We start from the raw sequence: 24,959 nt of genomic DNA, 5'->3' as shown, positions 1-24,959 counted from the left end.
AACTGGAATCATGGCCCACGCAGCTTTTGCATTTATTTACATTTTTTTCTTCCTGTACCAGCATGATCTTTTATCTCGAATGTATTCACTTTTTCCCTCAGCACTTGCTGTCCATGGGTATATCACAAGGGAGTTACATTTCCTTCCAGTCTTTGTTTGACTGAGCTAAAGAAGTTGTTCCTCGGGTCTCTTTTCTCAATGCTGCCTTGCCTGTCCCTCATGCATGTCCCTCTCTGCAGCTGCTCCAGTTGGATTCATTCTTGAATGTGATACTGAAGTGCAACAGCGCTACAATGAAGTCTCACAGTGTGTTGAGATGTCTGCCTTGTTGTGCTTCTTGGCAGTGCTCTCAATGCCTTTAAGGATGTTTTCCTGTATGACCTACTGCAGGGAACCTGCCTTAGCAAGGGGCTGGTCTAGGTGGTCTTCAGAGGTCCCTTCCATCCCCTACAACACTGTGATTCTGACCTGCCTCTCTTTTGGCAGCTTCACATTGTTGACTTCATGCAGGTCATGGCTTTTTCTTAGAGATATACTGCTCCTGTAGAGGGGAGTTCTTCTTAATTCTTGCACGTGTGCTTTGTATTTTGAGTTGCATTTCTTCAAGGTTTTCAGCTTTCTTTCTTCACTTTCTCCTACTGTTAAACTTTGGAAATAGGTGTCCCAATTAAAATAGGCAAGACAACAACATAGCTCATCTAACCTACTTTGAAACTGAGTATCTTGTCAAAAGGAGGCATCTGTGCTGGAATTTGTTTGCTTCAGTGGTGATAATTACTGGTTTGGGCCCTGTCAGACAGCCTGCTGCAGATGCACATGGTCCTCCTTCAGGCTTTAGCCCCATTTGCCAGCCTGGTTCAAGTGTCAGCAGTAACCCAGTGTCCACAGTGGCACTACATGCAAACTGGCAGACCTCTAATTTTACTGCCTTCATTTGTCTCTTCATCTATGCTGAATAAGCTCTTTGCAAAGATTTGTGTATTAGTGAGGCTAAAGTACCAAGTCTTGTTCTGCTACTTGTTTTCCCCCTTATTAAATACAGATAATGCTTCTTGTCCTCCCACCATCCAACTCACTTGGTTTGGTAGACTCACTGAAAATTCTCCCTCTCCTGTTTGATTGTATTCCCTGATAATTGGTTTTTTTTAATCCTTCCTTTTTCTCTACTTCTTTTAATTTGCATGTCTATCACTCACAGAAGAATGACTGAAATCACTTAGTATATCTGTTTTTGTTTTTCTTCTGTTGCTTACGCAGGTAGCTCCTTTTTCTGTGCACCCATTCCATCACCCTGCCTTCACCCTAGAGCTTATCATCATTTTGAAGAGCTGCCCTGAATTTGTCTCATTATATTTGCAGGCACGCTTGCTTTCATGCTAGCTTCTAAAAATCTTCTTCAAGCAGTGCCTGGGTTAGACATTGCCTTTTCTCCTCTTCCCTTCTCAATATTGTTTGTGTCATGTGGCGAACTACTTGGGTCAAGAGGGAGCTGTATAGGAGCTACAGAAAGCCCCTTAAGAAGCCAATCAATGGGCTCAGGTTGCCAAAGCAGGTGGTATAATTTTTCTTTTGAGTAGCTGAGTGTAATGATTGTAAAAAGACAGAAGTTTCTGACTGGAAGGTTTTATCATGGGGAGGTTATACATTAATCATACAAACTTATCCATGCGGACATTGACAAGAGAAACTTCCTGCGCCAGAAAAGAACCTTCTCTTTCTCACAGTAATACTTCAGAGAAAAAAAAAATAAATGGAAATTGTGGAGCTCCCAAATCTTGTAGCATCCTGATCCCTGCAGCTGAGGTTAAGGAGCTTTTACTCTGTGGCTGCTTCATGATATTGTATTTGTATTAATTTTTGATTACTTACATGCTGCTGATATGTATTTTGCAACCTCGAGTAACTTTCTCCTTCTGGAAACAAAATGCAGTAAAGCTGATTTCTGTACAAAAAACAATTGAGCTGATAATGCTGGGAGTTTTACATACTCATGTGATACAGTCCTGCTTGAGGAAGGTGGAGGACTTCCTCTGTTGGGCTCTAAGAACTTCCTTCAAGTTCTTGCTTTTTCACCATTCCCTTTACCACAGAAGGTCCTGCATGGAGAAATGAGGGAGAAAGTCTGATGTGGAGGAGGAACAGAAAGGCTTTGCATAAAGAAAAATTGTTTTACGATAAGGGTGGTAAGGCACTGGCACAGGCTGCCCACAAAGGTGGTGGATACCCCATCCCTGCAGACATTCAAGGTCAGGCTGGAGGGGGCTGTGAGCAACCTGATGTAGCTGTAGGTGTCCCTGCTCATTGCAAGGGGCTTGGATCAGATGGTCTTTACGGGTCCCTTCCAAATCAAATGATTTGGTGAGAGCATGAATCTGTGTGGTGCTACTTCCGAAAGTGAAACCTCTTAATCCTGTGACAAGCAGGGGTATTCTGGTTCTTCTTGAACTGAAGTAGCTTTGCTGCCACTTCAGGGAGAAGAGCACATGAAATGTTTCAGTTCTGTCCAGAGGAACCATGAAATCAAGATACGGAGAGGGAGAGCAGAGCAAGGGGACAGGTCTTCAACAGCTGTGAGAACACATGTCCAGACACTTCAGTTGCTTAGGAAAATATCTCTGTCTTTCTCCAACTATAATACTTTTCCAGACATATTCTTTTCTGAAGTTTACCTAGAACAGAGTTGGTTGGTTTTTTTTTTGTTGTTGTTTTTTTTTTGTTGTTTGTTTAGGAAAACTGTATAAACAGTTTTAGGGAAAGGCCTGAGCACTTCTGCAGTGTGTAAGATCCCAAAAGTGCACGCCCTTGCTGGTGACAGTGTGCCTGTGAATGGGGAGATACTGTAGGGAGAAGGCACCTCGGTCTTGCTGCTGGAAGAGTCCTGGCGTTGTGCTGCTGCTGCTGCTGCTTCACTCTATTTCTGCTCATGTAGAAGCTTGTAGTTTGTCTAGCTACAAGACAGTAGAATGACTTCTTGGTCTAGTATTAAATGGGGAGATTGGTGGCCCTGAATGTGGCGGGGAGGTTGGAGATTCATGATTCTTGAGATCCCTTCCAACCCAGGCCATACTGTGATTCTGTGACATCTAAACTCTCTGGGAGTCCACTTAGCCAGCCACAGTTGCTGTGGTGGTACAAAAGGCTTCATTTTGGAAGAAAGTTTGTCATAGAAACTATAGATTTTCTAGCCTCCATTGAAAACAAAAGATTGATGATGAGGTGTCTCTTGCATGGAGTATTGGGAAAGAGACTAAGAAGATAAATGAAGTCAAAGGGCAGCTTACCAGTCCATCTGTTTTCTCATGCGTATTTGTCCTTTCTCAGCCAGAAAAGGGTGCTTCACCTGACCCTCTCCTCTCCTGCTAGCAAATGCATTTTGTCTCTAGAGCTTCACAGGATAAGAATGAGCTTGGGTTTGTTGATGACTGCTCTTCACCTGCTCTGAGATAAAGAATCTGAAGAAGCAGGTTGAAGAGGAGCCCGGCACAGGAAGCTTCAGTGTTTTTCTTCGCGTTACTGTTTGGGGAGGGGCACTCAAATGGCCTACATATTTCTGCAGAGGTCTATCAAAAGCATCTGCTGCATTTCTAAAGGAATGTCACTTCAGAAGGGAAGTGGCAGTTGCAGGCTCTCTGTTTCCATCTTTTACTTAAAAATAAACACATCCTGAGAAAAAGAGTAGTGCGTGAACACATCTGCCAACCCTCCTGCCAGGCTTGTGTTGTTTGTTTTTAAAGCAGTAATTGCCTGTTTACGTGGCAACCCTGCCTCTTAGGCCTCCCGAAATTCCAGACATGTGGCTCTGCATCACGTGTGCAGCGAGTCCAACTTGTTCCAAAGGCACTGAGTTTCCCATGCATGCATGGATCAGATGCTTATGGGTGGTAAAGCTCTGTGCTTAGGATGTGCAAGTGTCAGTGTTTTTTGTATCACACCTGTCTTCTTCCCTCTTTTTGAGCTCAAAAAGATAAAAGAAGCTGCCTACTTTTGCTGTACTTAAGGAAAAGCCACGTCAATCCATTCTCTTTGTTAATAAATTGTATTCTGTATTTTGACTCAGTTACAAGTAAAATGAGCAGTCAAGGTTTTTAACTTAATTGTTAACTAACTTCTGTTGTGTCCTAATTGTGACTGCTTATGTTGATTATGTGGGATTAAGGAACATAAATCAACTTAGAGGGAATTTAGCTTTTGGGAAAGAGGTGTGGAAGGCAGACATGTCCACCTCCCAGCTGTGGTTTGCAAGACACAGCTTCTGCAACTGTTGTTGCTCCTAGGTGTGGTTAGGTTTGTTATTTGTCATGTCCACTCTGTCCACTTGCTCCTTTGTAATTTCTGCACAGATGTGCTCTGAAGCCCTCTGGTGCTTCTTACAGTGTGTAGAGTCCTTGGAGATGGATTATATTTAAGGAGAGACTGATAAGGATCTTTCAGAGGGTACCTGACTCATGTTGAAGCCTTCAGCTTCCAATCCAGTATGCATAAGTGAAACAATAAGTGCACAAATATAATTTACTAGCATTTGCACAGAGTTTCTGTCAAACAGATCCTGCAGCAAATGATTTGTCTGTGCATTGCATTAACATGGTTAACTTTGCTTGAGTCCATCTACGGAATGTTTAACTCACCTTTCCAGTGGTGGAGCTGTGGGGGCACTAACCATGGGGGAGCAGCAACCAGCAGGTGTCTTCAACCAGCAAGGCTGTTAGCAAAGCATCTCTCTTTGGCTTAATGCATGATTTGTGGCTTCTGGGCCTTTTCTCTGCTGCCAGGTGCTTTCTGCACCTTCTTGGTTTTTGAGCAGTTCTGCAAACTCAGTTGGCTTTTGAGGGGAGGGAGGAGAAAAATGCTCAGTGTAAACTCAGTGTGATAACAAGTTAAATTGCTGCTTATAAAACTGAGGGTGTGTACTTAAGTGAGCATATAGCAGTCAAGTAGCAAATGAGCTTGTCCCACACATTTAGCTTCACCACCAAACTTCAGTGCTCTCCTGGGTCCGGTCAAAGACTTCTTAAGTCTTCTGCCTGTCACCACCCCACTGGAATTACTCAGTCAACATCCTCTCCAGAAGCAGCAGCCTTATGCCAAAGTTTCTCATTTGTAGAATGCCACTAAAACAAATGTTGTACAGTTCATTTTTTACAAGCCAAATGTTTGGTGAAACCAGCTGTCCTGTGATGCGATGCTTGGTTTGTAGCAGGAGAGGAAGGAGAAAAAACTGAATTATATCCAGTGACACAAAAAATTCTTGGAAATCACCAGTATTGCCAGGTATTAACCTCTGTGTCCAGAAGTGTAGCTGAAGTGCAGGTTTTAGAACAGAGCATGTAGAAGGAAGTGTAGGGGGTTAATGAAACTGACTGGAAATCTCCCATTTGCAGAATATAGCATAATTGTAGTAGCTTAAAGTCCTTTTTTTTTTTTTTTTAATAGTTCTTTCCTTGCCTTTACCTTCCTTTCTTGTTCTTCTGAAGGCTGAATTGTTCTTTCCTTCCTTTTTTCCTCCCTTTAATTTCTTTAGGTGGTTTCTTGTAATGTTGTGGGAGATTCCATTACGTTTATTGTCAGCATCTCAAGCTCTTCACCCACAGCTGCAGGAAGTCGGTCGTACAGTGTGAAACTGTCTCCGCTTCACTTGCAGGTAAGGCCTCTTAAGTATTATTCTCTCTTTTTCCTTTTGTTACATCTCATCCCACAGCTCAGCTGAAAGGTCTGAAAGATGTGTTAGACTTTCACTTCCTGCATGCAAAAATGCATACAAGCTTGTGTTAATTCTAGTAAAACGTTTAATAATCTTACAGTTCTGTCTTCTGCTTTAGGAAGACTGTGGATAAATAAATCTTTTAATAGTCTGCTCTGATGTGTAGAACAGCAGTACCCTTTTTGACTGGCATGCGCTCTCTCTTGGTATTTAGTTTGCTTTCTTACACTGTTGCTTGGATGTATACCAACTCAGAAACTGTTATTTTTCCTTTGGCAAGCCTTAGTTTGGAGCTTGACTTAAAATTTCCTTACAGGATATCAGAACACACTCCAATAACTGCTTTCCTATCCACAGCTTCACCTCTATGTGAAAGACAAAGGGGATGATGTCAAAGTGGAGTGGCTCCTCGTTAACGTGGATGAGACCAACTTTGAAATCCAGCCAACAGTGCAGGAGGTCAGTCAGTTTTATTTGTCATAGTGAAAGTTCAAATGTAAGGATACAGTTAGACTGGGAGAGGACTTCTGTTCTGCCATACCTTACTGCTGCTGCTCCCCCCGTAGGCACTCATCCCTCTGCTCGAGGAGTCAGAAAGCATCTCTCCAGTGCAAAACCCAGTGCAGTGCATTAGATTAGCAATAACAGTAGCTAGAGCTAAGATATTGGATGATGCTGGAACAACTGAAGCAAAAATGCCTGTTCCTTTCTGCTGACTGCATTTAGCAGTGGAATGGGGCAGTTATTTATTGGCAGTGGTTTCTTGAACTGCTTCAGTGATACTTGCCATGCCTCATCCATCAAAATCCTGCATCTCTGAAGTCAAAGAGTAACTCTCAAGATTACTGAAGCATTAAAGATAAATCTGTGTTTGACAGACAAGTGACCTGGCAAATATTTTTGACCAAGTTCAAAGATGTGAAAAATGTCTGTTACTAAAAGTCTTCAGAGCTCTTCTAATATAATGAAAAAGTTGTGATTATGCTCCCATCAAAGTCATTTACCCTGCCTTTACTTAATTAGTTTTGAAATCTGATAGCCCTCATTCAGAAACAGCTCAGAAAAACACAAATTTTTAAGGAAATGTTATTTAGAAACATAGATTCTGAAGATATCCAATGAGGAGACTCCATAGGCTCTCTAGGCAGCCTGTGCCAGAGCGCCATCACAGTAAGTAATTTTTTCCTTATGTTTGTTTGGAACCGCCTGTTTCGGTTTGTGACTGTTGCCTCTCATCCTTTTGCTGGGCACCACTGAGAAGCATCTGGCCCCATCCTCTTGCCAGCACCTTGATCAGATCCCCTGAGCCTTTTCACCAGGCTGAACAGTCCCAGCTCCCTTAGCCTTTCCTCGTAGGAGGGATGCACCAGTTCCTTCATCATTTTAGTAGCCCTTTGCTGGACTCTCTGCAGTATGTCTATATCCTTCTTGTGCTGGAAACCCCAGAACTGGAGCCAGTGTTCCAGGAGACTTCATCAGGACAGAGTAGAAGGAAAGGATCACATCCCTTGGCCTGCTGGCAATGCTTTTTCTAGTTCACCCCAGGATACGGTTGCCCTTCTTGGTCTCAAGGGTTTATCACTGGCTTGTGATCAGCTTGTCCAGAAGGTCTTTCTCTGTAGAGAGCCTTCCCAGAAGCTCAGCCTTCAGTACTGGCTGTGATAGTAAAGCTGCTACTGAAAACTCGTGGCTGAGTGACCTAGAATCATAAAAATTTATTACCGCAGCTTTTGTACACAAAAATGCTAAGCTCATAAAACTGAAGACAGGCAAGTCTTTTGAAGTGTGTTTTAATGCTTTAATTAAAATGTAATATCACAGTAATGTGCGTGCAACTGACCTGCACGTGTTGGAGCGGCGTGCTGATTGTCCGCTTATGAACAAGCACTAAGTATTCACTGCCACGTGCAAATGAGTCTGGCACTGTCTCAGGCCTTTAAAGCCTGTTTTTTGAAAACAACCAGTGACAAAGCAGTTGTAACCTCCTGTGCTTTGCCTGTGATTTTTAAAATGAGCCTGTTAAGTTGTTACTACTTAAGGGCTTCTTTTTCACTTTGAAGTTTGTGTTAGCATTCCGGGAAGTGGGGAGGTGACAAACAGAGCTCTTTAATGAATAAAACAAGGAGCAACCTACCCCTTGGTAATTCCTTCAGCTCTTAAACTTTTAACATCAGCTTTTGTGTCCTATTTTGTAGTTCTTTTTTTTCTCCTTTGGAGGAGGTATTTTATATACAAATTGGCATCTTTATTTGCTGATGGTTATCAATGCAATAATTCTGTCATCAGTCGAACAAGGGGATATAATAACCTATTTTCTGCTGATGAAAAACAACAGAAAACACCTATCAATAGAAGCTCAATGACAGCTATTGCTGCTGTTATTACAAAACAACTAATACCAGTTTTGGTCGGTGGCAGCATGAGGGTTGGCTGGAATTTTGCAAATTGGCATCATTCTTCATCCAACAGTGTGTAGGTAAGGGCAGGGGAAGGGAGTCACCCCCAAAACAGTGAGAACATCCAACGATTTATCTGCATATTTAAGTATCTCAGGAAAAGTAAGTTACTGAAACAGGTATATTTTCAGTATTTTTAAAAGCAAAAGCTTTGGAAGCTGCAGGAATGTGCCTCTGCCTCTTTCTTTAGCAATTGCATTGGGGACCACAGTGTGAACAGAGCAAAGTTGCTGAGGAATTAGCCAATATTGTTGCAGGTTTTCATCAGTAGCTGCATATCATCAAGGGGTGGGTGCGTGAGGAGGTGGTGCAAAAGGATTTTTGTATGCAGCATTCCTGGGATTCTTACGAAACACTTGGGCTGTTTCTATAACACTTGAGGAATTGGGAAAGGGGTGTTGCTCCAGGTTGGTTTGACCTGCTGCACAAGCTTCAAGCATCCCTATAGGAGTGCAGAAATGACTTCACATGCATTAAAAGAGGACTGAGGATTGCGAGTGACAAAATCTGGTAGAGGGCTCTGCATGCAGAGGGGTATGGCTCCAATAGATGAGGGTGATGCAGCATGTCCACTCTGCTGTGTTGACAGGGCTGTAGCTTGATACTTGAGCTGCTACAGTCCTGTGGGTCTGCTTAAGCTGATGGGAATGCTGGAAGCTGATGCTGCACAGCCTAAGCATTATCAAGATAATCTGCAGGAATTAGGCCTTCAGTTCCCTGCCTGATCTTCCCGCTGGTACAAACTGTGTGTCCTTGTCACCAGTGCGCCTTGTCTTCTGCAGCTGGGCCTGCTTTGTTGGCACTGCTTGCTGGAGGCCTGCTCTCATCTGACAGCAACATGTGCAGGGGTGCTTCTTTTTCTGCTTTGCATGTTTATTGCACTTACCTGGATATTCAGTATCTGTAAGTCAGTCCCCTTTGTTTGAAAGCCTTGTTCTATAACGCTGAAGTTTCTCATTTGTGGTAACAAGTTAGAAAGGATGGATGAGTCCTCTGTCATTCAAGTCTATCTTTTCCTTAGAAAACAAATCTCATGGAGCTTTCTCCTGGGCTGTCTCCACAGCAAAGGTAGCTCCAAACTGCCCTTTCTTGACATCTTCGTTTGAAGATTCATTCCTGTGTAGATAACTGAGCAGAGGAAAGCTTTCCAGCAGCATGACACGAGGACCATGGGGATGGGTTGAATGGTTCACTCTCTTCAGATGCCTTACAGTTATTCCTGTGAAGCCACATGGAAGCAAGATCTGTGACAAGTTCTGATGTTCCAGAAAGGAAGTATGCAAGCAGGCAGTGTGTAATACAGATGACCACAGGGTTTTTGAGTAGGCAAATGTGTCAGTCCCTTGGAGTGGCATGACTGTCTATCCATTCCATGCATTTTTCAGCAAGGCTGAAGACCTCCAAGAGATGCTGTAATAACTCTTCAGCACAGCAGAGGATTAGCACATTCTCAGCTGTCGCAGGCTGGCAGAATTCCCATTGAATCAGTGGAACAGTGCCTATCTGCTTATCTGGGGACCTGATCTGCTCTCTCAGCAAAGTGCAAAGCAGTTCAGCAACTTTAAAACAGCACCATGAAGTGTTAGTGAAACACCTAGTTTTGTAGCTAAGAGCTATGCCTTCCTAACTCTGAAGAACAGCACGCAGCTTTGTTAGTGTACATTTCTAGTTTTTCTTCAGTGCATAATGTAGAAATGTAAGTAATTATTTGCACAATCTCCTAGTACGTTTTGTTGCTGGAAGCATAAACTGTTTCTCTCTGATAAAGGTAATTGGCAATTGCTTTGGTAGTTCGGATATGCCAGGTTAACTTTTTTCTGCCTTAACTTGTACTCTCCTGAATTTTGAGCAGCATGATTGTTGGTTTCTTTTTAGGAACAGGGAGAAGGGACTTGTGCAATATCTGACACACTCAGAGATGTTTTGAAGAACCTCTTCAGCTCAGTTACTCCATCTGTAGTGTTGAGTACAAGACCTACAGACATAAAGGAGGTTCAGGTAAGTCCTATTCCTACCTGGATCTTTTGGAAGTCTCTTTGTAGCTTTTTTTTTTTTTAGCTGTTTATGACCCAGAAACCAGTACGTTTAACACCACTCAGTGGTCAGATACAACTGGAACACTTGCTTTAAAACAACACAGCCTTTGGCTGTGAAGGTTTTGTGATTATAAAGCCCATGTGGCTATTTGTGGATGTTTCTCCAAATCACATCTACTCCCTAATATTAATGTGACAGAAGTTAAGCATTTGTGTATGCTCCATCCCTCTTGTTTTCCTTTTCCCAGAATGTACAGAACACAAGCACTATCCCTCAGGGCACCAGTCCACCTAAACCTCCAAGGGCTCATGAACTGAAACTGCTGGTAAAGAACATCACAGTAAACCTCACTGATCACAGTGCTGCAGGTAATGTAGCCCAGAGAGTGCCACTTGTTTTCAAGTAGGATGTTGGGGTTTTTTTGTCTTTTTTTTTTTTAATTCAGCTGAAATCATTAGGAAGTTCTAATTTACAAGCTTGGCTCAGAACACGATGCACAAAATTGCTGTTCTCCCAGAAACAAGCTTAGTCATGCTTGTCATAAACTGTGAATGTTTTGGTTTACTTAATCATTTAGACATCTTGATCTTCCCGTAAACAAATCCATAGTGTTTGAAAACAAATTGAAATGAGCATATTCCTCAAATTGATTGTTTATTCTCTAGAGTTTGTTTTATTTTAGAAGTTATCACTTTGAGTGATATAACAAGTTGGATTGGGCTCAGAACCAACTCTTTATTGACTGTTAGCAGTGGCATTGCTTTGGTTCAGCGTTGCCCTATTTTAACAGCTGTTTTCCCTTATTTGGGGGCAATTTCCTGATTTATCTGTAACTCTCTTCCTTTATGTAAGCTGTCCTCAGAGGGTTTTGTTGCTTCACCCCTAGTAGAGTATCTCTGTGGGTAAGGGAAGGTATAGCTCTTGCAGATAGAGAATAAAGCCAAAAGGAACACACAGCCTGGTGAAGTTGCACTGCTGGTTCAAGAAAGAAGTACCAAACCTGTCTGACAAGTGTTCAGACTTCTTCAAGTGCAAACTTGCTTGCATCATTGCTTGAGGCATGACTGAGCATATTTTGGGTTGCGTCAGAGAAAATGCAAATTTGAATCCTTGTGATTTATGGCTGCTAGCAATTCCGGAACAATCCTTTCAGTGGAAGCTTCTGGCAGCTAAAATGGGCAAAGCACTGGTTTTGGATAAATATATTCTGCTTGCTTTACTCTTTTTCAGTTAGATGTAATAAATTGCTGCCTCAGACTGTTGCATAATGCTGCTTTGCTCATCCTGACTGGAAGTATTTCCCCTAAAACTTAATACAGACTGTTTTTATACATATGTATATGCTTGTGTGTGTGTGTGTGTGTGTGTGCATATATATATAACATATCTATATATAGGTATGTATGTATTATAGCAGTTCTGGAAGTCTTGGCAGTGTCAATAAATAAGACTGTGTTGGAAACTGTAGTTTGCAGCAGGAAAACTCATTGAGAATTCATTGCTACTCTACAATTTCATAGTGTAGACAAAGCTTTTCAGAAGAGCTGCCATTAACAGTCATGAGATGAGATGCCTTTATAAGCACAGGATGTGTGCAGCAGAGGGTTTGCCTTATGGGAAGCCCTTTTGTATTCTCCCTCAAAGTGTGAGGAAGAGGGAACTATTAATGCTGTCTTCTTTGGGCATCCAGATATGGAGATCCCGAAACCACCACTTGCTTTTCTAATAGTGAAGGTGGAAGAAATTTTGCTTGTTCCCTAGCAACTCCTGGGGTGTGAATGATTTGAAACTGATCATAAGGAATAAAACCTCATAGTGGTGTTCTGTTCATCACTGCAAATCCAGTGGAAATAGTGGCACAACTGGGCAGATAGTGGCTTCTGGACAGAGCTTACTGCCTTTTTGTTCCTTTCCCTTTTCCTGGTCTTGTCTTGTACCAATGATTTACCATCCCGTAGCATCTCCATCTTCTCTTATGGTGTGCATTGTTGTAGGCTCAGCATAGTGGGCTGAGAGGATTGTCTATCCTGACCATTGAGCTCAAGCATGGGTCGGCAGCATAGTCTACAGAAGCCTGAGGCTTTCCTATGGATTTAGCTGGTGAGCAACCAGTAGCAGAACTGGGCTCTGCTCCTGTGCTGTGCCAATTTTTGTTTGTTTCCTTAGTTTGTGCATGTGATCACAGGTAGTCTTGGATTGGTGCTGTGTGGCTCACAGCATGTTAGCTAGGGCAAAAGAGATTCCTGCTGTTAAAGAGTTGTTAGCTGTGAGCACCAGGAGAAGAGCTGTTGGAATGCCCTGTTGCAGTGTCAGTCCCCGGGTGGCTCCGATGCAGGGCTGTATGCACATTTCAGCAGGGCCTGTGGGGGCATATGGCTGCTTTGACAACAAACCACCTGGGCCTCATTAACTCAGGCTCAGCGCATTGGGAAAGCAGCTAAACTGCTTACTGCAGGGTTAGCTTGGATCTGCATAAGCTGTGTGTCCGTAGTGCTTTGTCTCCTCTGATAACCTTGCCAGGCCCAAGCTGTTTCTGTGGCCAAGATAGGGCTCCTTCACAGCCCACATATGTCACCAGAGGACAACTGAGAGTTGATGATAACAAATATAAGCCTGGATTCTTCTGGAGAGCTGGAAGCAGCGTATTTGTTGTTGGCTGTGCACAAAGTCAGCAGTGAACTTTTTGCTGCTGTCCTTGCTGTTTTGGAACACCAAGAATGAAATGATTTCCATTGCTGTGGAAGAAATAGACAATGAATTGTTTTCAGAGTGACATGTTGTACAGTTTGCATTTGGAGTAGTGGTGTAATTATTATGCCAATTAGTTGTAAGCGGAGGGGAGAAATTTATTCTACGGGTGGGTGAGGAGGTGTTTCCAGATAGTCTATTCAAAAGAGCAGTATGTAAGGAAAGAGGTTCTTCACTTTCATTTGAATAAATGTGTCTCCCTGTGATGGAAGACTAACAGCTTTCTTTTTGTTGTTCTCACAGGCAGCACAAACCTTGTGTGCATAGCTCAGCTGAATGACCCTATGCAGAAGTTCTCCAGCTCTGTAGCCAAAAATGCTGCAAATCCCTTTTGGAAGGAAGAGTTTGTCTTGTGAGTAACTCACCTACTGAGAATGTTTTAAGCATCTTCTTTCTTTTTTAACCAGCACTGTGTGAGATTTCAGCAGAAGAACGATGTTTTGAAACACGGTCTGTCAGGCGGCCTCAGAAAAATCTGGAGCTGGTGGAGACTTTGGGGTATCTTATTACCCTTTGCATGGATATGAGGTCAAACAGGCCTCTAGATCTTCTTCCTTGATAGATATCTGACTTCAGTTCATGACAACAGTAACAGGCATAATAAATCACCCTGTACTTTAATTCAGTGCCAAAAATTGTTAGCAAGGTTTTGAAGTCATTTTACCTTGAAAACTGCATTTGAAGAAGTCCAATGTCTGACCCTTTCTTCCTTCAAATGGGAAATGGGAATGTGCGACCAAGTTGAACATCTAAAAGGACGATGGCTATTGTAAAAAGCACAGTGTAATAAAACTAAATAGGGCTTTCTTTTCTGTAGAACAAAAATGGGAATTTGAGGCAACGTGCACACTATGGTGTGATTTTTACAGCTTCTGTAAATGAGGTCAGAAGTGAGGTGTCCTAAAACTGTTTTCATTGCCACTTCCTAGTGGCAGAGCAGAAAACATCAGGTAGGTTCTGTGTTGTATGAGGAAGGAATAAGGGGAGCAACTAATGGTGTGGTCAGAGGTGCATTTCTCAACTGACTTTTCTCACACACACACACGCAGCTTCTCAAGAAAATGGGGCAGTGCTGCTGCCAAGCAACATGCTGCAGGTGCTGTATTTTTTTCCTGCTACTGGCTTAGTAATATGAGAGGCACTTGGTACGTAGTGGTTCTCAATGTAGCTTTCCAGTCCCTTCTCAGTTCCATATGAGGAGTCATTTAGGTTGGATCAGACCTTCAAGATCATCAAGACAAAGTCCATCTGTTTTTTGTGACGTTTTTCTTCTCTATCTAGTTAGAGCCTGACATCCACTTCTTCTCTGGTAAAGCAGAATCTCAGCTTGCAAGGAATTGAGTGAGTGTTTAGACCTGTGTCTGTCAGTGCCGAGTGCTGCCTTTTTTGAGGAGTAGTGTGTGTGCTTCTGTGTGTTTCTCTTCAGCTCCAAGGGGCAGGAAGTGTGCAGTGCACAAATCTTCTCCTGCCTTCCCATCGCAGACGGCTGGTCTGTGCCCATGCCTTCTATAGGATTGTGCTTCACAGGAGGAGGAGTATTGAGGGAAGGAGCAAAAGGAGTTGCTTGGTGTAAATTTCATCAGAAGCTGGACAGGATGTGGAAAACACTGGACCTCTCAGTGTGTGCAGGGATGGAGATGAGAAGTGACCGTAGTCAGCACAGAAAACATGATGATGTAGAACAACACTGAAAACTCCTATCTTCCTCTGCAGTCTGATGGAGAAATACACTCTGTATCTCATCCTGCTGGCAACTGGACAACCAGCTAGGAAACTCTTCTTTGAGACATGAATGGCTCAAGACATTTTGTCTTTCAAAGTCTGCTTTTAGTTGAAGGAGCTCCAGCTTTTGTGGGAAGCCACAGAGCAGGCAGCATTCTTATGTGACGGCACACTGTGTTGTTATTGCAGCTTAGCGATTAAAGTGATGTGATTTCTTCTCCACAGCAAGAAAAGCAGTGCACTTCTGTAGCACCTTTCTTTTCTGGAGCATCTCAATATACCTCACCCCTTGTGTACATGAACCACTTCAGCCATCTATTGGTGGAGCAGCACCAATGCTGTTGCAGAACAGACACGTACCCAGCACTTTTGGACAGGAAACTTACAAGAATGAGCCCCTTTCGAACTGAAAGTGCAGAAGGGAGGGTAGGCAGGATATGATTAAGTGGATTGGAATTTGGCCTAGACACTAGGGATAGTGCTGGGTTTTCCCAGCATTGGCTGTTATTCAGAAGTGCATGAGGTAAGCTTGGGAACTTTGAAAGGCAAGTAAGTTGTCAGGATTTGTCTGCATACTTTCTTTCAAGTCCATTCCCTCCTGCCTTCTTTAAAATAAAGAAATGAAAATGTCTGCCACTCTGAAGAACAGTGTACTGACCACTGCGTCAGGCTTTGTTTTAGCTTCACAGGAAGAGCAGCAATTGGCAGCCTCAAGGTGTATGCTCTCAAGTTTTGGAGGTGCAAGATGGGGAATTAGAATGGTGGAGCAGAGATTTAAACTTGCTGCAGAGAGAATGTCCCAGAGCATCTGGGTGGATGATGGAAATGAGGCATCTGCAGCCAAAATAACATCATCCTGAAGTGGATACATGGAAAAACACACAGGTTGAACTGGAAGATTCCTCAGTAGATAACCAGATTACTTCATTGGAGGAAAGGCTTTGTACCTGTCTGGTGTATCTGACAGACTACTACAAATGCCAGTAATTCTGCTAATAGTGCACATAAGTTTGTCACAGAGAAACTAGTTCTTATTTTGCAGCATCCTCAAGTCTTATTTTGAAAAAGTCATGCTTCTGATTTGAGCCTGTGACTGTTTGCTCGCTTCTCTCGTGCCTTACAGGGCACTCTTCTGCTTGGACAGGGCACTGAGCAGCTCTGAATAGGCAGTTGATTGGACCTGTTCCAGCATCTTAAGTTAAAAATTTCAACAATGTTGGCTGTTGATCCTGCCAAGGAAGAAATGGCTTCTTAGTGCTGCTGTTAGCAGTCAGATTAGGGACCAACATCACCCTGAAAGGCAGTGTTTGCAAACTGCTGGGGAGAGGAAAAGCCTCTGAAATTCTAGGCTGTCGAAATGGGAGCTGGGGGAGAGCCAAACCATGGTTTTCTGGTTGAGATTCCTCTAGCTGCTCTCACAAGTCAAAAAGAAGCCGCTCACCCTGGCAGGTCAGCCACGTGGGGTTGTGCTCTTTGTGGGATGAGGGAAGCAGTGTGGGGGTGGGGACCAGAGCGGGGCAGGGAAAACCTGCATGGGAATGAAGACCCACCTGCATGCAGAGACCTAACATACTTTCATTTATTTGACAGTGAACTAAGTGCCAAATCAAAAACACTGCTACTGCAAATAGCAGAAGACGGAAAGTTGGATAGTAAGTATTTAAACTGAAATATTTGGTGTGATCACCTCACAAATATTGCTGGTGTTGGCATGAGTTCTCTTTCAGTTCCGCAGTGTAGCCACATAAGATCGTATTCGGTTTCCAAACCTGTTGAAGTTCAGCTGTCTGATGCTGCTTTGTCCTGGTTGTCCCATTGGGTGCATCTTCAGAACGGCCCTGCAAGGGAGAACAGCAGAAGGAGATCATCTGAGAGTAGCCAGCCAAGCGTATATGAAACAGGCAGTTTGGGGAAAATGCAGTAGCTCAGTTTGTGTTTTAAAACTCTGTAAGTCTGTCCTCATATTTAGCTCCTGGAGTTGAAATTCGTAGAAAACTATGAAGTTCGGGAGTGAGAGTGGTCAGATTGCCTGGCTCCTCCGCTGCCTAAGTACTTTGTTACTTCTACCAGTAAGCCTGGACTGAAGAGAAATACACTGTTATAGAGTCTCTGACCTCCTCAAAGTTAAGGTTACAAAGAAACCTTAAGTCATCCTTTCCTTTGGGGGGCTGTCAACAGCTGTGGAAAACTATTTTGGCCTTTTAAACTTCTAACAAATCATGTGAGTACTGTTGGTTTCAAGTTATGCTTTCCCTGTCTTTGAGGGGAATCATGTTTTTTAATCCTAAATTCTTCCTTTCCAAGCCCCATAATCTGCCTAGCAATTACCAGCTATAAATCCACTTAACTTTGGTTACATCGGATTAAATATAAAACATGAGGAATGTAATATTCTTAATAATTGATTCTGTTGCAGTTAGCCTTCAGTGGCAAAGAAAATCCCACCACTTAACTATTGCAGTTTGGTTATTTGGAGAATTACTGCCTCGCTGATGTGAGGAAAACAGATAGGCAGGCTTTGAGGCCAAGGAGCACTTCGAGCTGTTTGCATGAGCTTTGTAAACTTACTCCAAATACTTCACTACTTGGGCTTTATTGAAGTGATGCTACTTCATAAATCATGGTCTGATTTTTGGGTGGTCCAGTGTTAAGCTAGGATTTGGAGTCAGTGATCCTTATGGCCCCTTCCAAGTTGGGATATTCTATGATTCTATGAAATTCCTCTCATCTGTGCTTATCCTTTTGCTGATGAGAGACTTTTGCTTTCACTGGAAGTGGTAACTTTATTTCACCTCTTGTTTCCATTTGCTTTTTCCTTCTTATGCCAGATTTCAGATATAAAGAAATCAGATAACAAAAGTTTGATGATTATAATGAAGGATTAGGAAGTAAAATGTAAAAATACTAAAAAATAATTTCTCCAGGGATGCTGCTTTTCTATTAAAAAACAAAAAAAAAGAAGAAAAAAAAAAAAGGAGAGGAGAGACATGAGACCTAGGTACAGTCAGCACGTGCATATTGTTTCTTACATAAACTCTGTTCCTGCCAATTCTCAATCACCTTTCATAACGTGTCTTTCAAACAGTAGCAGCAGTGTTCCAGCTGTTCTCCCAAAAATTTAAATGAAGAACTCAAAGTAGAATCACATTAGTGATGGGAGAGCCGAGTAATGTGAATATAATGTAGAACTGTATTTGCCTTTGTATTTTGCAGAACATTGGGATTGAATCCCTGAAATCCTGCAGTAATTTTGCTAGTAGTTTGCTTCAGTATAATGTAGCTTACATTAGATGTTAGGTAATGGGAGGAACAAGAGAACTGCTCAGCTTGCACTGAAGATCAAATAAAGAATGAATATTCTTAATGATGCTCCAGTTTAGCAGGAACCCAGGGAGTGTTTTCTGAAGAGACAAAGTAACCAATTAAGGAGATAGTACAAGAATGTAGTCGTAATATTTCTAGGTGTTTTCTTTTCCTCTAAGCATTTGGCATATATAGGGGAAAAAAATGGCTGGAAATAGTGGCAGGTAGGTAAGGTTTCATCTCCATTCTTTCTGTTGCTCAGTATTTAGGCCAGGCTGAGGAATAGTTGTAAAATGGAAAGAAGGCTCTGACTACTGCCATGTTTCTGCCCTTGCTGCCCCATGGTGTATAACCAGGTACTGTAATTACCTGCTATAGGTCTTTTTGCTTCCTTTTTGTTTTCTCAGCCTTTTTGTTTCTTCTAGGTTCTTCATCTGCAAGGGCGACTATACCTCTAGACTTGTTCAGGAAGCAGCCTTCTGGCCTCCAAAGCTTTGCACTGAACAGCAGGGCCAGTGATGGTAGCCTAGAGCTGAGGCCTGGGCTAGGATCCATTACTGCAGAGGTATGGCATAGGGATGTTTTTATGGCGGATCCTTTAGCTCTGGACCTCCTTGTGAGTACTCATCTGTGAGTTCACAGTGCAACGTGTGGCCGAGTTTCTGTATCACATTCATAATTTATGGTAACACATCGTGCTGTATTTATGTGTATCAAAAGCATTAGCTGGCCCTTGAGTGTTAATAAAAATGTTGAAGGAGCACTAGTTAGAAATATTAACATCCTTGAAATATTCTTTTTGGTCTTCCTAGTTCTTGTTTATCGAACCTAGCGAGTTAAAGACTTGGCAAGCATCTTCTCCAGTGCCAAGCACTAAGGTCGAAAAGGATCGAACTGTGATGCCCTGTGGGACTGTGGTCACTACTGTAACTGCTGTGAAAACCAAACCTCGACTAGAAGGGAGGTCATCCCCATTGAGCACAGGTGAGGAAGTCCGCTTCGTTCTGTGTTCACTCTTAGTGTTGTCTGTGGGGGGCAAGAGAAGTTGGTGCAAGGAGGAGCAGGGATGGATGAGAAGCATCATCCAGACTTCTCTGAGGCATTGATGGCAGCGTCTTTGGGATTCTTCAAAATCAGGTTTTTAATTTTCATGAAACCTTGTTGCTAGAAGAGGAATGGTTCATGCTTCTTTTTGTACGCATATTTAAATTTCATGGTGGAGTGCAAGTGCAGAACAGCTTGGTTTGAGTTGTTTCTCCACACGATAGAAGTATCAGACACACGAGTGCTTGCTGATGGCAGTCTTGTGCTGTACCTTCTAACCTCAGTGTGTATTATAATCCCAGATAAGGATGAGTGTCATCCTGTGGCAATCTTTTCAGCATACCTTTCTGGAGTAGACTGATTCCTCTTGGGATAAGTATGAGAGTAAAACCTCTTCACTCTTTGTGTGCAGTCTCCCAAAGAGCTGTGTTCTTTTAAGCTGTCATTGCTGATCTTTTATTGAAGCATATACTGTCTAATATATTACAGGAGATGTTTAAAAGTGACTTCCTGTGTTTCGCAGGTCCTTTGGGGTGACGTTGCCATAGAGAGCATGCCCTGAGAGTTTCTATAAACAAATTTCTCAAACATTTGTGATTTGAACAGCCTTTTAAATTGATATGACTTGTTATTTTCATAGTAAGCGTCTGAAATAGTTCAAATAACAGAGTAGCTTGGTTTTCAGGTTCTCCTGTGAAAACTCCAGTCAAAGTCAAAGTGATTGAAAAGGATTTTTCTGTTCAAGCTCTCCATTCTCACGGTGCTCCAGTCAGCAAAACTTTATCGTCTTCAGATACAGGTAATAGAACCTTTTGAAGCTTCAAATCAGAAGACATCTCTCTAGACTGCACGTGGGATTAATGTAACTCTGCTAAAATAGCAGCAAACCCGCTACTGGCTTTCAACAGGCACTGAGATGTTTATGTTAGCAAGTACTGTGGTTAGGGGTATAGCAGCCTTGTAATAGAAGCCTATTTTTAACTGGTGATTAAAATAACTAATTTTGAAAAAGCAACAATGAGCTGTGGTTTGGAAAGGGGAGGTGACTGTGGAAAAGCCAGACTGGCTTTCCTCTTGCTTTTGAATGAAAAACTCCTCCCCTGTAAAGACACGAGTTACATTGCATAAAGTGAAAACTCTCCGAAATTTAACCTTAAGGCCATTATGAAATCTCCTGTCTGAAGAAAAGGCATGAGGCTGCCTTTAGGTAAGGCAGACTGAATTCTCTTCCTCGCCCTGCCACTGTTATTTTGCTGTTGTTTTGTTTTTATGCTGATGCAAATACATAATCTGGCTGAGCCTGTTCATCTGCTTTCTTAAGTCACCTGCCATACAGTTGAAGAGCCTTCAGAGCCCCACGTAGCTTCAGTAACACCTTTAATTACAAATTCACTTTGACTGAATTAAACTCGGTTTTGACTGTGGCATTTTATCTTTCTGATGCACAGCTCTGAATCTTCAGCATGTTCTTCCTTCCTTGTGGCTTCACCGTTTGTTCCTTAGACATATAGGCAGCAATGATGGAAGATGTGGTGTGGTATAGTTGCAAATAACACATGATCTGAAGTTCTGTTTACTTTGTACTGGTTTGGGTACATATGGGGCAATCTGGAGATGATCTGGAGTGCTCCTGGAACAGTCAGAAAGCTTGCTGAGAGACAGATGTGTTGGCCAAAAAGATGGGCAAAAGCGTGAACCAATAACCATGAATACCTTTAAATAACTTCTGACTCTTCCTCCAACAGTAAACCAGTGATACCATGAAGCAGGGTGATATTACTGAGCCAATTTGGAAAGCCCTAAGCTTCTGAGTTTTCCATCATAACTGGTTCTGATATTGAAAATGCAAAGCTTACTGGAAAACTTGTCTGATTAAAGCTCAGAGCTCACTGAGGTGGACAATGTTTTCCCTTCTGTGGGAACGCAGGGGAATTCCTGTGCAATGTTAATACACTATTGCAGGAAGAATTACTCATTAGAACAAAACCTTGAGGCAAATGAAAGAAATGCAAAGAAGCATTGGTGGTGGTTATTGCAGACAGCATGCCAAACTAGCTACAGGCTCTCTGGAAAAGATCCTGTGGCCTTTCCACGGTTCTAAATAATGGCAACAATAAGAGTTAGCAAGTGCCTCTGATGCAGTGTCAGGCACTTAGAGTTTCTGGAGGCCTTCGAGTGGCTCTGAAGATGGAAAAGTGGGGTTTGTCATGAGTGCACATGCATGTGGGAGCGCATACCGCTTGTGCATATGTACTGCTGAGTTCCAAAAGTATCTGAGGTATTTGGTGCAGTATTATTCAGGCCTTATCTTTCAGTCCCTTAATGTCCCAACAACAAAAGACACTGCTTAGTTTAATTCATGCTATTCCTGATTGTATTCCTTTGTTGTTAAATCTCTTACTGAAGAGCCCACCTCCAACAATTAAATCTGTGAATATTTTTGTTTGTTTTGTTAACTTTATTAGATTTGTTTTTCTAAGCTTAATGAATTTGATCAGTGTGTACTTGCTGTGCCAGAATTTACCACAGTGTAGCAAGTGAAGTAACTGGCTGCGTGGTCTGGGTTTCTAAAGTCTTATGAGTGTGAAGGCCATGGGTTTGTAAGTGCAACTTCCGTCCCGTTTCTGTGTAGGATGGATAATGTACACCAGATTGAGCAGAATGGAGAGACAAGACCCAGTAGCTTGGTGGTGAAATGTTTTGTTTTACATGATGTTAATACAATTCCTTGTAATTTCTTTACATTTAAAATTTAGAACAAGCTTTGCCTCTCTGTGCTTGTTCTGTTTTTTTTTTTCTTCACTCTGAAATAATGCTTTCTTTTCAGAGCTGCTGATACTGAATGGCAGTGATCCTGTTGCAGAAGCAGCCATTCGACAGTTAAGTGAGTCTGCCAAGCAGAAGCTGAAGTCTCCCCGAAAGAAAAGCACCATTATCATATCAGGGGTGTCCAAGGTAGAGCAGAAAACAGCAGGTTTACTTCTTAGTGCTGTAAAGTCTTCACTCCACTGAGCATGATGTGAATGTGCATTCTGTAGAGTCCTGCTTGTCTCTGCAGGACCTACGTCTGCCTGTTTCAATAACTATTTCAAGTTGAACCAAATCAGGGTGGGCTTACTGGGAAGTGGGTTGGTTTTTTATACTTAGATTTGAAAGCTTAACTAAAAATGCATGGTGACCTTGGCCAGGAGTGAGATGGTTAGGTGTTTGGGAAAACTAGCCTAAGTAAGGACAAAAATTAGTCTTTCTCAGTGTATGGGAACTGCTGAATGGCCTGAACCTCTGATTGATCACCTGAGGAGAGCACTGAGTCAGCCACGGGAGCACAGGTGAAGGCAATTCACCTTGATGGAAGGGGTGGAGCCTGGCTGCACCTCTCCTAGGCCCATTTAAGAGCTGCCTACCAGTAGGGAAGGATCTCTTCTGGAGATCTGCTCTGCTGGAGTTTTGTAAGTGAGCCCAGGGTAGGGGTAAGCTTTCTATCTATTCTCTTCTTGTTATCATTATCTGCTTTGCCTAACTCTCTTGTTTATTTCATAATTATAACATCCTAACATTCATTGATTATACACTCTGTTTCTGCTGATAGAGGCAATGTGCACACAAATAATATCACTGTTTTTTCTACATGTCAAAATTGTTTAAACAAAACCCTTTAGAAAAGCCCTCCCTCTGGGCTTCATTCTAGAGTAAGGGAAGCAGAAAACTGCTCCTCACTTGGCATACAGCACTCTTCCAGGCATCCATTATCCATAGCCTCCATCTGACTCTTGGTCCCTGCCTGCAGTCCTTTCCTTGCAGGCTGCTCTGTGGACGTTTGCTGTGGTCTTGCTGTTCTGCATGGGTTTCCTAATGAGCTCTGAGAGAAAGTTGAGCCACTGAGCCTTGTCATCACTGTGCTGTGTAGTATTTAAGTATTAAATACTAGTGCTTAAGTATTTTTTTTTCCAGTCCCTTGGCTTTAACAGGACAATTAGATGGTGATGGTCAGTTCTTCTTAGAACTTGGCTATATGCTCCTCTCCTTTAGTAGAGCTTAAGGAACCTCATGATGGTTTTCTGATAGCTCTGAGCAGAGCAAATAAAAGTGTAAGGAGAAAAAAAGAACATCTTTTGCAGGGAGGCTTGTTTTGGTTTTATTTCTGTTTTTTGGTGTGTGTTTGTTTGTTTTTCTATCAGAGTGGCTTGTGTCAGCATTGTCTCTCTATTCATTTATTTGTTTATTTTCCCTGTTGGGCAGACCTCTTTATCTCAGGACAGTGAAGCTGCACTGATGATGGACTATGCTGCAGCCATGGACAGTTCTGGCAAAGGAGCAGATCCACCACCTGCTGGAGAAGAAGTGACTGCAAAAGTAACTTCTGATGAAAAGCTGTCATCAGACGCTTCAGAAACAGTACCTGATACTGACCCACAGCAAAGTGCCCATAAGGCTTGGGCTTTGGAGAATGGCAGCCAGCAGTGGGACTCCAACACACTCTTAGACCAGAGCTGTGAAGAAATGTCTGGGAGTTCATTAAGTGTTTCAGAAACTGGGAGTGTGAAAAAGTCTAAAGGTACGTGATCCTTCCCTCTCCTCTGGGAAATAACTGGGGTCTACACGTCATTGGCAGTGTCATGCAACAGTGTATAGTAGTTTATCCTCTGGTACTGTTTTTCCTGCTTAAGCTCTTTGTAATTGTGGTGTTGGTGAAAGCTGTCTTGCTAAAAGCCAAAGAGTCCAGTTCTCTGGCTCTCAGAGATGTGGCAGGCTCTCTTATGCTCTTGTCCATCAGCAAATGGAAGGACTCACCCTTAGAAGTTAAAAGGCAGATCATTGAGCCCAACGCATAGCTGGGAGGGTAAAGCGAATGAAGGATCAGATATTTTGCTTTATGTAGTTACACACCTTGATAGCCTCAGCTTGAAAATGCTGTAGGATTCTTTGTGTTTCCTTTATAAACCCAATAACCTCTGAGGCTGTTGTGCCTGGTTTGCGGCTGTGAGGTGGCTGTTATGAAGTCTGGAAGAGAATCCAGTGCAGTGGTCACCCACCTGTGCCTTGAACAGGTGGCACACCAGTTACCAGTTACACACCAGCTGAAGTTGGAAAAACTGTTGTATTTCTCACCCATCTCCATCCCTCTTTTATTTTATTCTTTTCTGTGCATTTCTTAGCCAGAGACTTCTGTACTTACTCAGAGACAGTATAAAGTGGCAATAAATCTTAGTACACGACTAGACTACTGTGAGGCTGCCCATGGAGGTGGCTCTGCGGAAAGGGACCTGGGTGTCCTGGTGGACGACAGGTTGGCCATGAGCCAGCAGTGTGCCCTTGTGGCCAAGAGGGCCAATGGCATCCTGGGGTGCATTAAAAAGAGCGTGGCCAGCAGGTCGAGGGAGCTGATCCTCCTCCTCTACTCTGCCCTGGTAAGGCCTCATCTGGAGTACTGCGTCCAGTTCTGGGCTCCCCAGTACAAAAAAGACAGGGATCTCTTGGAAAGAGTCCAGCGGAGGGCCACAAAGATGGTGAAGGGCCTGGAGCATCTCTCCTATGAAGAAAGGCTGAGTGAGCTGGGTCTGTTCAGCCTTGAGAAAAGAAGGCTGAGAGGGGACCTGATCCAGGTCTATAAGTATCCAAGGTGTGGGGGGCAGAGTGGCGAGGATGGACTTTTTTCAGTGGTGAGTGGAGACAGGACAAGGGGAAACGGCCGGAAACTGCAGCATAGGAAGTTCTACACAAATGTGCACAAGAACTTCTTTACAGTGAGGTGACGGAGCACTGGAACAGGCTGCCCAGGGAGGTGGTGGAGTCTCCTTCTCTGGAGATGTTCAAGACCTGCCTGGATGCCTACCTGTGCGACCTGCTGTAGGGAACCTGCTTTGGCAGGGGGTTGGACTCGATGATCTCTGGAGGTCCCTTCCAACCCCTACAATTCTGTGATCCCTGGAGGTGTTTCAGAGCCGTGTGAA

At 42.9% G+C, this 24,959-nt stretch overlaps 1 protein-coding gene across 1 annotated transcript in view; it reads left to right on the top strand.

Moving 5' to 3' along the window:
• The window catches only part of C2CD2 (C2 calcium dependent domain containing 2), a 38,534-nt gene that overhangs the window by 5,054 nt on the left and 8,521 nt on the right, over window positions 1-24,959 (top strand). The window contains exons 3-13 of the mRNA XM_042809468.1: window positions 5,519-5,638; window positions 6,056-6,157; window positions 10,030-10,152; window positions 10,439-10,559; window positions 13,183-13,291; window positions 16,252-16,313; window positions 18,390-18,529; window positions 18,777-18,948; window positions 19,694-19,807; window positions 21,836-21,963; window positions 23,248-23,563. Of these exons, the coding sequence (XP_042665402.1) occupies window positions 5,519-5,638; window positions 6,056-6,157; window positions 10,030-10,152; window positions 10,439-10,559; window positions 13,183-13,291; window positions 16,252-16,313; window positions 18,390-18,529; window positions 18,777-18,948; window positions 19,694-19,807; window positions 21,836-21,963; window positions 23,248-23,563 (1,507 nt within the window). The remainder of the gene's footprint in view (window positions 1-5,518; window positions 5,639-6,055; window positions 6,158-10,029; window positions 10,153-10,438; window positions 10,560-13,182; window positions 13,292-16,251; window positions 16,314-18,389; window positions 18,530-18,776; window positions 18,949-19,693; window positions 19,808-21,835; window positions 21,964-23,247; window positions 23,564-24,959) is intronic.

Source organism: Centrocercus urophasianus, unplaced genomic scaffold, assembly GCF_019232065.1.
Source record: "Centrocercus urophasianus isolate 14NV4802_14NV808 unplaced genomic scaffold, USGS_Curo_1.0 seq_12, whole genome shotgun sequence".
NCBI lineage: Eukaryota > Metazoa > Chordata > Aves > Galliformes > Phasianidae > Centrocercus > Centrocercus urophasianus.
Note: the sequence above shows the minus strand (reverse complement) of the source record. Positions and strands in the feature narration are given on the sequence as shown.